The following is a 16,854-nucleotide window of genomic DNA, read 5'->3' on the forward strand; positions in this document are numbered from 1 at the left end:
TGTCTGTCTCTCTCAAAATGAATAAATAAACATTGGAAATATTTTTTAAAAACATACTAATTGCCTACTGCTGAGCCAAGCCTCACTGATAACGTAAACAGTTGATTAACACGTATTTTGTATGTTATCTATATAGTACATGTTCTTACAATGAATTAAGCTAGAGAAAGGAAAATGTGATTAAGAAAATCATAAGGAAGGAAAAAGGGGGAGGCACCTGGCTGGCCCACTGAGTGGAGCAGGGGACACTTGACCTCAGGGTTGTGAGCTCAAGCTTCACGTTGGTCAGAAAGCTTACCAAAAAAAGAAAAAAAAAAAAGATGAAAGGAAAAGACACTCATAAGGAGGAGAAAATACATTTACAAAAGTGTACTACATTTATTGAAAAATTCCACGTAGAAGTGGACCCCGCAGTTCAAACCTGTGTTGTTTAAAGGTCAAATGTATTTAATTCAATAGCTGTTTATTCAACACCAGTCTGTGCTAAACATGAAGAAGAAAAGAGCTTTGAGGTGGGGTGCCTGGGTGGCTCAGTCGGTTAAGCAGCCTACTCTTTTTGTTTTCTTGTTTTAGTGTTTATTTTAGAGACAGACAGAGTACCAGTGGGGGAGGGGCAGAGTGGGGGAGGGGCAGAGAGAGAGAGGAAGACACAGAATCCGAAGCAGGCTCCAGGCTCTGAGCTGTCCGCACAGAGTCCGATGTGGGGCTCGAACTTACAAACCATGAGATCATGACCTGAGCTGAAGTCGGACACTTAACTGACTGAGCCACCCAGGCACCCCTGCAGTCCCTTCTTAAGCCACTCCCCTATCACTCCATCTTAATCTTTGTGTCGTGGAAAAAACCTTCTTTCCTACCCTATGTTTTACAGCTTCTTCTTGAATGTCCTCTCCTCACTTCCGACACATACACACACATACACTTCACAAGGTCTATTCCTAGTTGTTCTTTTTTTTAAAGATGATATTTGTAAGTAATCTCTACACCCAACATGAGGCCTGAACTTACAACCCTGAAGTCAAGACTCACACACTCTACCAACGGAGCCAGTCAGGTGTACCCTATTAAGTTTTTAGTTCACAACTTAAACAGGCTTCTAGGAAGTCTTCCACAACTCTCCCCAGCTGCACAGTACAGTTAAGTGCAAAGTATTTAACCAGGCCTCTTTCATTTTTAAAAGATCTTTTTAAAGTAATCTCTATACTCAACATGGGGGCTTGAATTCACAACCCCAAGATCAAGAGTGCCATGCTCCACTGACTGAGCCAGCCAGGAGCCCAGAACAAGCCCTCCCTTGATGACATTTTAAGTGGTCTCTCCGGTTTTTCATCAATCCCAGCAATGCAGACACACACACACACACACACACACACACACACCCCATGTCTTTTTATACTTGTACTAACATCTCTGATAGATCCATTTCTAGACGTGAAACTGCTAAGACAAATGTACGTTTCACATTTCAATCAACACTACCCGTTGTTCTCAAGAAGGTGCCATAGAGGACCTGCTTTCTCACACTCTTAACAATACTGGATATTACCAATCTTTTCAATATTTGTTAATATTTTCGTAACATGGCAATAACCACATTGCTAACTTTGCATATCTTTGATTATTGATGAGATTGAACATTTTACCATTCTCTTATTTAAAATGTAAGATGTGGGGCACTTGGCTGGCCCAGTTGATTACGTGTCCAACCCTTGATTTTGGCTCTGGTCATGATCTCATGGTTTGTGAGTTCAAGCCCTGCATTGGCCTCTGTGCTGGCAGCTTGGAGCCTGCTTCAGATTCTGTCTCTCCCTCTCTCTCTGCCCCACCCCCACTTGTTCTCTCTTTCTCTCTCTCTTTCTCAATAAATAAGTAAGTAAGTAAGTAAATAAATAAATAAATAAATAAAATTCAAGATGTGATTACTTTGTCATTATAGATAGAAGGCTATGCTACTGAGAGGAGAAGAAAATTAATCTTTCTACGAAAGAATAAAGGAGATGGGGGTGCCTGGGTGGCTCAGTAGGTTAAGTGTCTTTGACTCAGGTCATGATTTCACAGTTTGTGGGTTTGAGTCCCACATCAGGTTTTGCACTGGTTCAGAGCCTTTTTGGGATTCTTGCTCTTTCCTGTCTCTCTGCCCCCGCCCCACTTGCATTTTCTCTCTCTCTCTCCCAAAATAAATAAATATACTTAAAAAAAAAAAAGAATAAAGGAGATGGGGCACCTGGGTGGCTCAGTCAGTTGAGACTCTGACTCCTGATTTCGGCTCAGCTCCTGATCTGGGGGTTGTGGGATTGAGCTCCAAGTCGGGCTCTGTGCTGACAGTGTGGAGCCTGCTTGGGATTCTCTCTCTTCTCTCTCTCTCTCTCTCTCTCTCTCTCTCTCTCTCTCCCTCTGCCCCTCCCCCCCCCACTTGCACTCTCTCTCTCTTTCTCAAGAAAGAAAAGAAAGAAAGAAAGAAAGAAAGAAAGAAAGAAAGAAAAGGAACATTTTAGGAAGGAAAAGCACTTTCCCAACTTTGATACAAACGGCATTCATGCCCAAAGCACCTCTTGGAGCAAGCAGAACATTTTAAACCACATTAAAGCTAACCCATATATATTTGGCCACTCTGCTTCGGAATTATTACTGAAGAGACTGCAAGATCCTATAATTGGTAAATTTTCTGATATGTAAGCTTTACGATCATCAAAGAATAAGCTTCCACCCGGTGTGCACATCTTGGGTTCTAAATTTTATTCTCCAGTAAGAGAAACCAGGGTTTCTGAAAGAAATGATTGATTCTGGGCTAGGGCAGGGACAGGATGAGCCTGGAGCATCTTACGGTACCAGACAACAAGGAAATACTTTAAAAGGATGGGAACATGTCAAAAGGACACAAGAGCCAACCCGAGAAAGCTTCCAAAGGCTAAAGGAAGAACAACTTGAGAAACAAATAAATAATAATGGTGTTAATACTTTGGTTTCTCTTCAGATCAAATAAATCTTTTGCCTTTTACTAAAAAAATAAGAAGTAAATAATAATAGTGTTAGATTATAAGCCATAAAAGAAAACAAATATCCCTAGGTCCATCCTGACGTAAATAATTGAATACATAAACGTGAGAGAGAAGTGAAAAGAACAGCTTTAAATCCAAATGACAGCCCTGCCTTAGTTTAAAGCTAAAGTTCTCTTTTCTGCTTATTATGGATCTTTGATAAGAAATACAATTGCTGAGAAGTCTGTTTTGCTTGCTGTTTGCTACGAGCATTGTGAGGCCTTTCCTGAATGTAACCCGCTGTGTCGTAGAATGGGTTGTAAACCTTCCTAAATGTAGTCTGATATGTGATGGAATGAGTGATTGTACATAAACTAACCGGCATTTCTCGCTTCTGTAAACCTGCTTGCTTAGCACATTCCTCACCTCCCCCCTTCCCCCTTCCCCCTTTTTTCCTCCCGCCACAAGTAACAGACAAAGCCTTCCCGCCAAAGGACAGACAAAGGACGCCCAATCAGAGAACAACAAATGTCCTTACTTTAAAATCAACTAATCAGGCCCCTCATAATTTGAAACCTCCCCTGTGCTATATTGTCTCTGTCTATAAAAACGCTGTACCAACCCTGATCGTGGCCTCTTGCGTCACCGGCGACGAGTGCGCAGGGGACCAGGTTCGAACCTGCAATAAACGACCCTTGCCGCTTGGCTTTGACTTACGACTCTGGTGGACTTTTGTGGGAGGTTTCGGAACTTCGGGCATTACAAGAAGGCCAACTCATCTCTCAGAAGAACTGTAACTACTAAATGTAGAAGGAATGAGGAAAATACAGAATCCCCAATAGACCATCTTGCTTCAGGCTAGACCTCAGATGGCTGTTACAATCAACAGGCAAGAGTTTGCGGAGATAGGATGTTAGCAGTCTCAAAGCACCTCTCCAAGATAGTTATCATGACAAAGAGAAAAATCGTAACGTTACAGTTGGCAAACTGGTCAGATCCTACCTTAACCAAGTGATCAAACTTCACTAGTAGTAAGTCATGTTGACATCGTGTACCCCTAATATGAAGTAACGAGAAGAGTACTTCACCTCTGATATGTTCTTCCTCCGAGCCTGTAACCTCACTCTAACCATGAGAAAAACATTGGACAAACTCAAATTGAAGGATATTCTAAAAATGGCTGACAAGTACTCCTCAAAAGAGTCCATGAAAGACAAGCAAAGACTGAGAAACCAGCACGGATTGGAGGAGACTAAGAAGGCGCAGGAACTAAATGCAACATGGGATCTTGGGTTCTAGGCTGGAACACGAAAAGGACATCACGGGGGGGGGGGGGGGGGGGGAGGGGAGGGGGGTGGAAATGGTGAAACTCAAAGACAGTCTGTCGCTTAATTGATAGTATTGATCCATGTCCATTTTTTGATTTTGATCATGAATTATGGTTATATAAAATTTTGACATTGGGAGGAAGCTGGATGAAGATGTATGTAAACTCTATATTACTTTAGCAACTTTTCTGTTGGTCTAAAATTATTTTAGAAAAAAATAAAAATAAAAATATGAGTTACAAATAAGAATAAGCCTCATCTGAAGAGTACTTTTCATAGTGCACATTAAAAAAACAATGCTCCTGGGGCACCTGGGTTGGTTCAGTTGGTTCAGCGTCTGACTCTTGATTTTGGCTCAGATCATGATCTCACGATTCATGAGTTCGAGCCTTCCATCTGGCTCTGCACTGACAGCATGGAGTCTGCTTGAGATTCTCTCTTTCTGTCTCAGCCCCTCCCCACTCTCTCATCGCATGCTCTCTCTCTCAAAAATAAACAAACATCAAAAAAAATCTTATTAAAAAAAATGCCACATCCTCCTGATCATGGCTGTGTGGAAGATTTGAATCTTATTCAGAATTTCCCCTAATACTGGAATGCTCTTTATCTAAACTATGTGCTTTCAAAAAATGCTGAAATGTCTTTTTAAATTTTAATTTTTTCTTTTTTTTTAAGTTTATTTATTTTGAGACAGAGAGAGAGCGCGCACGCACAGGGAAGGGGCAAAGAGAGAGGGAGAGAGAAAATCCCAAGCAGGCTGTCAGCGTGGAGCCAGATGCGGGGCTCGAATCCACAAACCGTGAGATCATGACCTGAGCGGAAATCAAGAGTCAGAGGCTTTTTTAAAAAATTAAAAAGAAATTTTTTTTGATGTTTATTTATTTTTGAGAGACAGAGTGTGAGGAGGGGAGGGGCAGAGAGTGGGAGACACCAAAACCGAAGCAGGCTCCAGGCTCTGAGCTGTCAGCACAGAGCCCAACATGGGGCTGGAACTCATGAACCAGGATCATGACCTGAGCTGAAGTTGGCCGCTTAACCACTGAGCCACCCAGGCGCCCTAAGAGTCAGAAGCTTTAACCGACTGAGCCACCCAGGCACCCCTCTTCTGTCATCTTCTGAGTTTATTGAGTCCCTGTTGTTCATTCAGAAAATAATTCTTACCAACTTGAACTAATGTATGACAGAGCGGACACGTCCCTGATCTGGGATCTGAGGCTCTTGTTTCCGCTCTGCCATAAATGAACAGCAAAATCACTGGCAAGTTACTCCCTCTGGGCCTCAATTTCCCACACCTATCCAGTGGGAGAATTAGAAGAAGATATTTGTCTTTCTCAACTTGAGAATCCGTGCTTTGTTCTTCATAATTCCCGACTTGGCTTGGCCTTCTCCTTCAAGTGAGGCTAACAAACTTTGGCCTAGAAGTCACTTGCCAAAATATAAATGCCAGATTGTGGCTCAGTATGTCAACACATTAACCAAAATCTATTTATGTGTCGGAGGTAATCAGAGCCTTAATCTGTAATAGCTCAGAAAGTTTAATAAAGAGCTCTCTTTGAAAGATCTTAATCTCATTGAAATCTCTTGATGTGACACAGTAATGAATAGCAATGAGCTACTTTCCATGGTGAAATTCGACCCATTCAAATCAGAAAGTTCATTTTCAGACATTGCAGACTCCCTTCCTATGTAAGTGTTATCAGCAGTCAGAAGTATGGCACACCAGCTCCTTTCTTTTCTCTTCGTTCCCTGGTCCCTGTTGGTGACGGTATAGGGGACAGAGACAGACTCCAAGTCAGAAAAACCAGTGGCCTAAGTCGCCGATCTCTGGATTATCACAAAGTGACTAGTCTAGAACAATTTTCCGTGTGCCCATAAGGACGCTGGAAAAGTTGCTTCCCTTTCCACTTGCTGTTTCTCACTTACCAGCCCATTTTTAAAATTCTTTTTTCATTGTGGCCACTGTGGCATTTGTTCCACTGAGCTTTCTGGCTTTAATATTTCCCCCCTCGATCTGTCCCAAAGAGCCCTACCAATTAGCCTCCAGGAACTCTTTGATTGCACTGTTATGTCCACTCTTTAAACTCTTTAATGATTTTTCGTCTAAACATTAACTACCATTCCAAAGTTCCTATGTTTGCCGTCATCCCATTGGTACATCTCACTAAACCCTAATGAAGAAATTCCTATTCCCTTTACTCCAGATTATCCATGTAATTGTTCCTAAAATCTACTCCTAAGGGGTACTGGAAAAACACTTGCATTTTGGAGTTGCTATCTAAGATTTAAATCCTGACTGCATCATTTATTGGCAACCTTGGAAATTTTATTAAATTCCTGCAAATGGGAGTAATACCTACCTCAGAAGATGTTCCAAAAATTCAGTGAGATAATATATGTGAGGGACATCGCACCAGGCCAGTCAGTTGAGAAGGACCCTTCTCTTATGATGGTAGCCAGGACACTAACCATGATAATGAGGATGGTAATTACCCAGAGACTCGTATGAACAGAGCAATCCCCTCTACTGACCTCAGTCACCAGACCATACCCTTTCTCCTTTCCTGCACCTTTAGCTAACATGTGCTCTTTTCCTGGGATGTTATGTGGTCCTCTGTGGCTTGAGAACAGAGCATTCCTCCTTCAAATGTTTGGAGTATCTTTTTATAATTGGATTTCATTTTATGCATCCTATTTTATTGTTTTTATTTTATTGCTTTTAATTTTTTAAAGATTTATTTATTTATTTATTTATTTATTTATTTATTCATTTATTTAGAGTGAGCATGAGCAGGGGTGGGACAGAGACAGAAGGATAAAGAGAATCCCAAGCAGGCTCTGCACTATCAGTTCACGAACTGCGAGATCATGACCTGAGCCGAAGTCACGAGTCACATGTTTAACGGACCGAGCCACCCAGGCTATTTTTTTTTTATTTTACAGAGAGAGAGTAAGCATGAACTGGGGAGGCACAGAGAGAGAGGGAGACAGAAGACCCGAAGCAGGCTCTGGGCTCTACTGAGTCAGCCAGGTGCTCCTGGAGTATCTTTATGATGCTCATGGTCTGCACTTTATCATACAATTTTTATTGTAGTAAGATCTACCCCTTAGCCATTTTAAGTGCCTAGCTCAGTGCTATTAAGTACATTCACAACTTACTATCACCGTTAGCCAGAATTTTTTTTCGTCTTCCCAAACAAAAACTCTGTACCCATTAAATAATAACTCTCCACTCCCTCCCTGCTGCAGCCCCTGACAACCACGATTCTACCTTCTGTCTCTATAAACTTCACTATTGTAGGTATATCATGTAAGCGGAAACCTACAGGATGTGACCATTTGTGTCTGGCTTACTTTACTTAGCATAATACCCTCAAGGTTCGTCCATTCAGCCCTTCTTAGGGCTGAATTCTATTCTATTGGACATATATGTCACATTGTGTTGATCTGTTCACAGACATTTGGATTGTTTCCACCTTTTGGCTATTGTCATTTTATTGTATTTTACATTCGACAGCATTTATTGAAGTATTTTTTTAATTTTTATTTAATTTTTTATTATTTTTTTTACACAGATCTTTTTTTTTAATGTTTATTTATTTTTGAGAGAGACAGAGACAGAATGCGAGTGAGTTAGGGGCAGAGAGAGAGGGAGACACAGAAGCAGAAACAGGCTCTAGGCTCTGAGCTGTCAGCACAGAGCCCCATGCGGGGCTCGAACTCACAAACCATGAGATTGTGACCCTCAACCGACTGAGCCACCCAGGCGCCCCTTTAATTTTTATTTTTTTTTATTAAAAAAAAATTTTTTTTTAACGTTTATTTATTTTTGAGACAGAGAGAGACAGAGCATGAACGGGGGAGGGTCAGAGAGAGAGAGACACACAGAATCTGAAACAGGCTCCAGGCTCTGAGCCGTCAGCACAGAGCCCACGCGGGGGTCGAACTCACGGACTGCGAGATCATGACCTGAGCCGAAGTCGGATGCTTAACCGACCGAGCCACCCAGGTGCCCCTAATTTTTATTTTTGAGAGAGAGCGTGCAAGCTGGGGAGAGGCAGAGAGAGAGGGAGACAGAGGACCTGAAGCAGGCTCTGCACTGACAGCAGAGAGCCTGATGTGGGGCTTGAACTCACAAACCGTGAGATCATGACCTGAGTCGAAGTCAGATGCTCAACTGAGCCACCCAGGCACTCCTACATTCTGCAGCATTTTATATCTTTATTTTCACACCTGTTATGTTTCATCACACCAATACACTGAATCCCAGGAAGAGAATTAGGAAAGAATTTTTATTTTATTTTGGGCCATTTACTCATTTTGTGGCAACCATAAAGACTGGGATTTCTGAGTAGACAATGTAAGTCATCTACCCCCCCTTTTAAAAATTTTTTTAATGTTTATTTATTCTTGAAAGAGAGAGACAGAGCACTAGCAGAGAAAGGACAGAGAGAGAGAGAGAAAGAGAGAGAGAGAGAGAGGGAGACACAGAATCTGAAGCAGGCTCCAGGCTTTTTTTTTTTTTTTAATGTTTATTTATTTTTGAGAGAGAGAGGGAGAGAGACAGAGTGCGAGCGAAGTAGGGACACAGAGAGAGAGACACAGAATCTGAAGCAGGCTCCAGGCTCCGAGCTGTCAGCACAGAGCCCAATGTGGGGCTCAAGCTCACGAACCATGAGATCATGACCTGAGCTGAAGTTGGACACTCAACCAACGGAGCCACCCAGGCGCCCCCAGGCTCCAGGCTTTGAGCTGTCAGCACAGAGCTTGATGTGGGGCTCGAACTCACAAACTGCAAGATCATGACCTGAGCCAAAGTCGGACACTCAACCGACTGAGCCACCCAGGCACCCCAGCCATCTACTCCTTTTTTCTTTTCCAAAAGGGAAAAAGCATATTCTTCAAATATGATGTCAGTGTGATCTAATTTTTTTAAGTGATAAGAGCAGAAAAAGGATACATAAGGAGTGGATACTTCAAGAAAAAAGTAGGGGAGGGAGTAATAAATAGTGTGTTTCTTCCCTCTCCGAGTTCTAAACCATTCATGAGATACACTATAAAAAGTATGGCATATGGAGACTGCAGTATTACGTTTACTAGGAATAAGGCTGATTTTGGAGAATGCAGCTTTTCTCCACTTGCGGGTAGATGGCCCTCTGAATTCTGCACCACAGATTTGGGGCGATCTACCCAGCCACCCACAGACAGTGCTGGCCTGACACAGCTCTCTTCCTCCAGGAAGTTACACATTTCAGCAGACGTGCAGTCTGGTTAAATGCTTGTCTTTTATATCCCCGACCCCTTTCTCGGCCAGGGCATCCATCACGCTGTGCAGCAATGGAATCTTTCTCTCTTCTCCACGAGCATGTGCCATTGTCCATTCTTCTCCTCAACCAAGTGGCTTCATTAAGCACCTATTTGGGAGCTAGCAATATGCTAGGTCTTGGGCACAGGCAACTGTGCTGACACAATCTCTATTTACCCTTAAGATCAAGATCGGGAATACCGTAAAGGAAGTCAACAGAGTGCTGCGTTGTCTAGACAGGAAGCGGGGAGAGAAGGCTTTCTTGGGAAGTGACTTCTAAGGTGACACTTCAAGGCCAGGGAGAGCCTCCCTGGTGTATTTACATTCTGGTGTCTAGCAGAGGCCTGGCATATGGCAGAGCTCGGCAATGCTAAACGATGGATGAGTGATAGCCGTAAAGACACTTCATACGCTATAAACACAGCGCCCAAGTGTTAACCGTTCTCATTTGCCGATATGGGCAGATCTACTTCTATTCTACATCCCTGGGATACCCAAAGCGATGTTGAGACAGACCACAGGAGAAAGACATTCATTAAGGATCTGCCCATTTGGACAGAACAGGCCTCCTTCTCACCAGGAGCGAGCCTGGAGCTGTCAGGTAGAGAACTGAGCCCCGAGCCACCAGAGAGGAGGCCCTTCTATCCCAACATCTGCCTGTCCCCATTGCCACCTGCGAAGGCAGGAGTCTACTACACAGTGATGACGATGGTAATTAAGACTGTTTATGGATCTTGGAGGATGTGAGGACAATACATCATAAATAAAATGAAGTATTCCGTTCCACTGATGGATGGTAATGGTAGCAGATGAGATACCGTAAAGGAGCAAGCTGCCAGTCCCAAGCAAATGGTGGATATCGAATGGCGCACTAAATGTCCTTCCTGACATCAGGGCCCTAGGGAGGAGGACAGAGAAAGGAGATGGACATTATCTTTGAAGTACACAGGATGCGCCGGTCACTGTGGTGGACGTCGCCTCTTTCGATTCTAACACCTGCAAGTCCAGCAAGATGGGAATTAGAAGCCTCATTCACAAGGGAGGAAACAGGCTGAGAGATTAAGCCGTGTTCTCAGGATCACAGCTCCTACGGACAAAGCAGGGATCTGAACTGAAGCTTCTGACTCCAAAGCAGAGAAGAAAACCAAAGAAACGAGAGAAAAGTACAGGATGGGCACTGCAGAATTGTCAACAATTCAGGAGCTGGCGAGCAAAGGAATCATCAGTGCATTTGTTTGCTTCTTTGCTCTCTGAACTGTTCAGTAAATATAGCATACAAAGCTAACTATTTTAGACCAGCTGTTGCTTTACACTTACCTATTTTTAAAAAATGCCTCCTGTATTTTTATTACATTTTAAGTATTTATTTATTTTTAACTTTTTTTAAGTTTATTTATTTTTGACAGAGACAGAGTGCAAGCATGAGCTGGGGAGGTGCAGAGAGAGAGAGGGAGACACAGAATCCAAAGCAGGCTCCAGGCTCCAAGCTGTCAGCACAGAGCCGGACGCGGGGCTTAAACTCAGGAACCGTGAGATACATGACCTGAGCTGAAGTACGACTGAGCCACCCAGGTACCCCTAAATATTTATTTTTGAGACAGAAAGAGCACATATGTGCAAGTGGGGGAGGGGAAGAGAAAGAGGGAGAATCTCAAGCAGTGCAGAGCCCAAGGGGGGGGGAGGGGGGGGCAAACTCACAAACCGTGAGATCATGATCTGAGCCAAAATCAAGAGTCGGTCGTTTAACCGACTGAGCCACCCAGGATTCCCTGTTGCCTTCCATTTAAAAGCAAGACAGGAACATTAAACTTGTTATGATTAAAATTAGTACAGGTAAACCACTATCAGATATATGAAATGCTCCCTTTTAGGGGTACCGTGCCAGAGACCATGACCAAGTGTACTATGTTCAACAGGAGCACCCATATTTCATTTTCCATAAAAATACTACTGAAATCTCAGAAAACATTAGTCCTTTCTTTCTTGTGCAGTGAACAGGGTTTTAAGAGGCTCTAAATTACAAGCGTACTCCAACAGCTGTTTGCTTTTCCTAATACAGGACAAGCTACTTCCCCTTCTCTGTCACCATCACTGATATTCTAGTTCAAGGAGATATTCAGAGACACAGTGAATTATTCACTTTGCAGAAATTGCTTAGTCCTTGAATTAATATATTCTGGAAAGCAGGTCTGCTTTAGCCCCTATGACTCTGTTACTTAGAATGAAATCTTCCTAATTTAATAGTCGATTTGCATACATGTATAAATGCATGGATTTTAAAAGCAACTTTAGGATTAAGAGGATTTTGTTGTCTTTATTTGCATAATTTAAAGTTGATTACTCAAAGAAATTTTGGATCAATTTTAAGAATGGTAACAAGGCAAGAATCTAAGGACAATACATCCTTTAGAACCAAGAATCTAAGGATAATACATTCTTTAAAATCAAGTCAGTAAATGGCCAAATAAAGGATGTGTTTAACATCAGTCTCAGCTGCGGACTTATCATCTGTATCATCTTTCGCTACTATTGGCTAAGCTCTGCCTATCTTCCAGTTATTTACCCATTTCCGTTCATTCCTTAAAATATTATGAAATGTTACATACGAAAGAATATTTGTAATATAAATGATATAAAAATAAAGCACAATAAGATGACCACCTGTGAACCTATCATCCAGCTGACTAGATTGTTAGTATTATTGAAGCTCCCTGTGTGTCCCTCCTCAAGCACATGGCCATCTCTCCTGCCTCCCTGCAATATGGTGCTGTGCTCACAATTCCCATGCTTTTTAAATCCAAGTTATGGTGTCAGGCAATATATTCAAAATTTGGCTTTTGAATTTTATGTACTTGGACCTGTATTATATGCATTCCTCTATAACTTATTTTTCACTCAACATAGTTTCTGAAATCATCCATGTTGATGTGTATAGCTCTATGTTAGTAATTTTCATTTCGGCATAGTGTTACATTGCATAAATAAGCTATAATTTATCAGTTCTCTAGGCGACGGGCATTTTCTCCACTGTTTTTTATTACTTTGAACAGTTTTTTTTTTTTTTCGCATTTTTAAAGTAAGCTCCACGCCCAACGTGGGGCTTGAACTCACAGCCCCGAGATTAGGAGTTGTATGCTCTATCAACTCAGCCAACTAGGTGCCCCTACTGTGAACAACATGTACATGCCTCTCAGCACAGATCTACAAGGGTTTCTTTGGGTGTGTACTCCAGGAGAAATTGATTGTTCATAAGGTTATATAATTACACATGTAAAAAAATTTATATACACACAATTGTATGTATTTATATTATGTATATATATGTATATACACAATTGCTATGTGTAGAATTGTTATATATGTATATTATGTAATTCCAAAAGTGGTTGCCAATTTATACCCCCTCCAACAGTGTATAAATGACATTGCCTTTTAATTTCTCACCCATCTAAAGAGTACACAAATGTTATCACGATATGGTTTTAATTTGCATTTCCCTGAGTATTCTTTCATATATTTGTTAGCTATTTATATCTTCTCTTCTATGAAAAGCCTATCTTTGTCTTTTGCCCATATTCTTTTGGTTGATTTGTTTCCTTCTATTTGATTTTTAGGAGCTCTTTGTATATTCTATACACAAATTATTTCGTGACTATATGTAAGGTACTTATCTTTATGTTTGATGCTTGTCTTTTCACTCGTGGCACTGCCTTTTTTAATTAAAAGGTTTTTTTAAATTTTTTAAATGTTTTTATTTTATTTTTGAGAGAGAGACACAGTGAGAGTAGGGGAGGGGCAGAGAGAGATAGAGACACAATCTGAAGCAGGCTCCAGGCTCTGAGCTGTCAGCACAGAGCCCGACATGGGGCTTGAACTCACAGACCGCAAGATGATGACCTAAGCCGAAGTCAGACGCCCAACTGGCTGAGCCACCCAGGCACCCCTAAAAGTTCTAAATGTTAACAGTCGGGGGGCGCCTGGGGGGCTCAGTTGGTTGAGCGTCCGACTTTTGATTTCAACTCAAGTCATGATCTCATAGTTTCACGGATTTGAGCCCTGTGTCAGGCTCTGCGCTGACAGTGTGGAGTCTGCTTGATATTCTCCCTCTCTGCCCCTCCCCTGCTCTCACTCTCTCTCAAAATAAATAAAGTTAAAAATTTTTTTAAACAAATTTATGAATCTTTTCCTTGGAGACTGATTGCTTCCCATCGTGGGGGGTCGAACTCACAACCCTGAGATCAGGGGTCGCATGCTCAACAGACTGAGCCAGTCAGGTGCTCCTTTTTTCCTATTTATTACGTACTATGTCTCATTAAAGTTTTTAAGTTTATTTTATTTTATTTTTTTTTAATTTTTTTTTAACTTTTATTTATTTTTGAGACAGAGAGAGACAGAGCATGAACAGGGGAGGATCAGAGAGAGAGGGAGACACAGAATCTGAAACAGGCTCCAGGCTCTGAGCGGTCAGCACAGAGCCCGACGCGGGGCTTGAACTCACGGACCGTGAGATCATGACCTGAGCCAAAGTCGGACACTTAACCGACTGAGCCACCCAGGTGCCCCAAGTTTATTTATTTTGAGAGAGAGAGCGCATGCACAAGTGGGGAAGGGACAGAGAGAGAAGGAGACAGAATCCCAAGCAGTGCAGAGCCTGATGCGGGGCTCAAACTCCTGAATTGCAAGGATGATGACTTGAGCTGAAGTCTGACGCTTAACTGACTGAGCCACCCACGGGCCCGTGTTTCATTAAAGTTTTAAGAAGATTGCTTCACAAAGATCCTACATATCTAAGATTTTATTCATTTACACTTTTGATGCTACTATAAACAGTATCTTCTAAATCACATTTTATCTGTTGTTGGCATGTAGAAATGCAGCTGCAAACTTGCTAAGTTCTATTAGTTCTTGTAATTTATAGATTTTTTCCACAGAATCATACTGACAATTTCGTTTCTCCTCTTCTGTATCAATTTTCCACTGGTGTATGACAAATAACGTCAAACTTAGTGGCTTACAACAACATGCACATTATCTCCCAGTTTCTGTGGGTCACTCAGCTGGGTCTCTCTTTAAAGTTTCACAAGGCTGCAAGCCAGGCATCAGCTAGGCTGTGTGCCTTTGCAGGGCTTAGGGTCCTCTTCCACGGTTGTTGGTAGAATTGCTATTGGAGGCTGTAGAACGGAGATCCCCATTTCGTGGCAGGCTGTCAGCGGGAGGTTGCTCCCAGCTCCTGGTGGCCCTGTAGTTCCCCGCCACGTGGCCCATGCATAGGCCTTTTCACGATATGGCAGCTTCTTCAAAGCCAGTAGAATTCTCACCCAGTTGGCTAACAAGGAGTCTTACGTAATGTACTATAATCACAAGAGTGACTAATTCTTTCGCTTTTGCCACAGAACATAACCCAATGAAGGGAGTCACCTTTACCATAGTCTATTTGCTAGAAGCAAATCTCGGGTTCTCTCCACACTCCACCGTGAACTGATATCTCTCATAAATTGTAAAAATTTTGCATCCATGAACTATCCAAAGACAAATTCTGACCCATTTCTTTTTTTTCTCCTTCTGGAAATCTGATTGCACAAATATTACTTTTTAAAAATTTTTTAAAAGTAGGCTCCATGCCCAATATGGGCCTTGAACTGAGATCAAGAGTCGCATGCTCTACTGACTGAGCCAGCCAGGTGCCTAACAAATGTTGCCTTCTTATACCAATCTTTACCTTGCTTTCATATTTCTTTTCTCTTTTCTTCTACTACATATGGATTTCTTGAGATCTATTTTCCAGTATCTAATCTGTTGTTACACCTCTTCACTAAATTTTTTTTCCAAAACCCAATCACTTTCGTCTCTTGCTCTATACTTTATCTTATATATAGTTCATAGTATGAACATATAAAGGCTTTACAAAGTCTGCTTTTGTTATCTGTTTCTGCTTGTGTGCAATCACGCTGCTTTGTTTCCTTATATGTTTTATAATTTGAATCTTGAGTTTATGATGGGTTCCTTCACAGGATTTTCATTTGCCGGGGGCCTGAAACACTACTAGGCTGGGGTTGCTGTAAACTAAATTCTGGTTTTGCGTCTTTTAGAATCTTCAATCCTTTGAGTTGTATGAAATTGAGTCACACTGCTAAGCACCATAATAGAAAAATAAACAGTTCTAAGTTTGGCATGAAGACCTAAAGGGCTAGAGGGGGTTAGAATAAGCTGTTTATTTTTACAAGGTTGCTCCTCGCTGGTGACCCAGACTTACACAAGGGTCATTAATTTATGGTGAAATATATAAAAAAATATATGTATATATATTCAAATATATAAAACATGTGTATGTAGATATACATATTCACGGCATATAAACCTGTCTATAAATCATCTCAACTGTTACAGCATCCTGACATCATCAGATATGTGGTTAATAATTATATTTCAAAGAAGTATGGTCACTGAAAAGAAAAATGTTGGAGAAAGCAGCCTTAAACTTATTACTAATTCTAAGATATTCTTCTTGTTAAGAATTACTAGTTGATTCTGTGAATGTTGACTTTTCTTCATGCAAGAATATTCTTCAGTTACTATTATATACTTTTAAGCAATTTAACATTTATACCATTCAAATCAGATGTAATAATTAACATAATATAGGAAAACTTCTAGTAAAATTATTTAATTTAGTTATAGTATCTACCTCCAGCTTGAAACAAAAATTTCCATGGTCTTCAATTGAACTGTATGCCACTTTCTTTTAGAATGTCTTGTTTTTCATTAAAATAATTTCTAAACCACTCTATATGTTCAACCTTCTGTTTAACACTCAGATATGGATTTTTGGAAAGGCCACAGGTCACCAGCTCCATGAAGTGGCGAATTGGTCCTTGTTTTGGAAAATCTTCCAGATATTTATCCAGAAATACATGTTCATGAAATTCTGAACCATCATCATCAAAACCTAGGAAATGAGATAAAAATACATTACGATTTTCATGTAAAACCTCTCTCATAAAATTAACATTAACGGGTTTACAGTTAAAGGCATGAACTCTGGGGGCACCTGGGTGGCGCAGTCGGTTAAGCATCCGACTTCAGCCAGGTCACGATCTCGCGGTCCGTGAGTTCGAGCCCCGCGTCGGGCTCTGGGCTGATGGCTCAGAGCCTGGAGCCTGTTTCCGATTCTGTGTCTCCCTCTCTCTCTGCCCCACCCCCGTTCATGCTCTGTCTCTCTCTGTCCCAAAAATAAATAAACGTTGAA

At 41.4% G+C, this 16,854-nt stretch overlaps 1 protein-coding gene across 2 annotated transcripts in view; it reads right to left on the bottom strand.

Moving 5' to 3' along the window:
• Nucleotides 1-9,989: 9,989 nt before the first annotated feature.
• The window catches only part of MRPS31 (mitochondrial ribosomal protein S31), a 38,480-nt gene continuing 31,615 nt past the window's right edge, over nt 9,990-16,854 (bottom strand). Inside the window, exons 7-8 of one of the 2 annotated variants that reach the window (XM_047872353.1) lie at nt 16,294-16,554; nt 9,990-10,506 (exon numbers count right to left, since the gene is read on the bottom strand). In XM_047872353.1, the coding sequence (XP_047728309.1) occupies nt 16,325-16,554 (230 nt within the window). In that variant the 3' untranslated portion in view covers nt 9,990-10,506; nt 16,294-16,324. Of the gene's footprint in view, nt 10,507-14,388; nt 16,555-16,854 lie in introns of those variants that run through there. The other variant, XM_047872346.1, reaches the window with a different exon arrangement.

This window comes from Prionailurus viverrinus, chromosome A1 (genome assembly GCF_022837055.1).
Source record: "Prionailurus viverrinus isolate Anna chromosome A1, UM_Priviv_1.0, whole genome shotgun sequence".
Taxonomy (NCBI): Eukaryota; Metazoa; Chordata; class Mammalia; order Carnivora; family Felidae; genus Prionailurus; species Prionailurus viverrinus.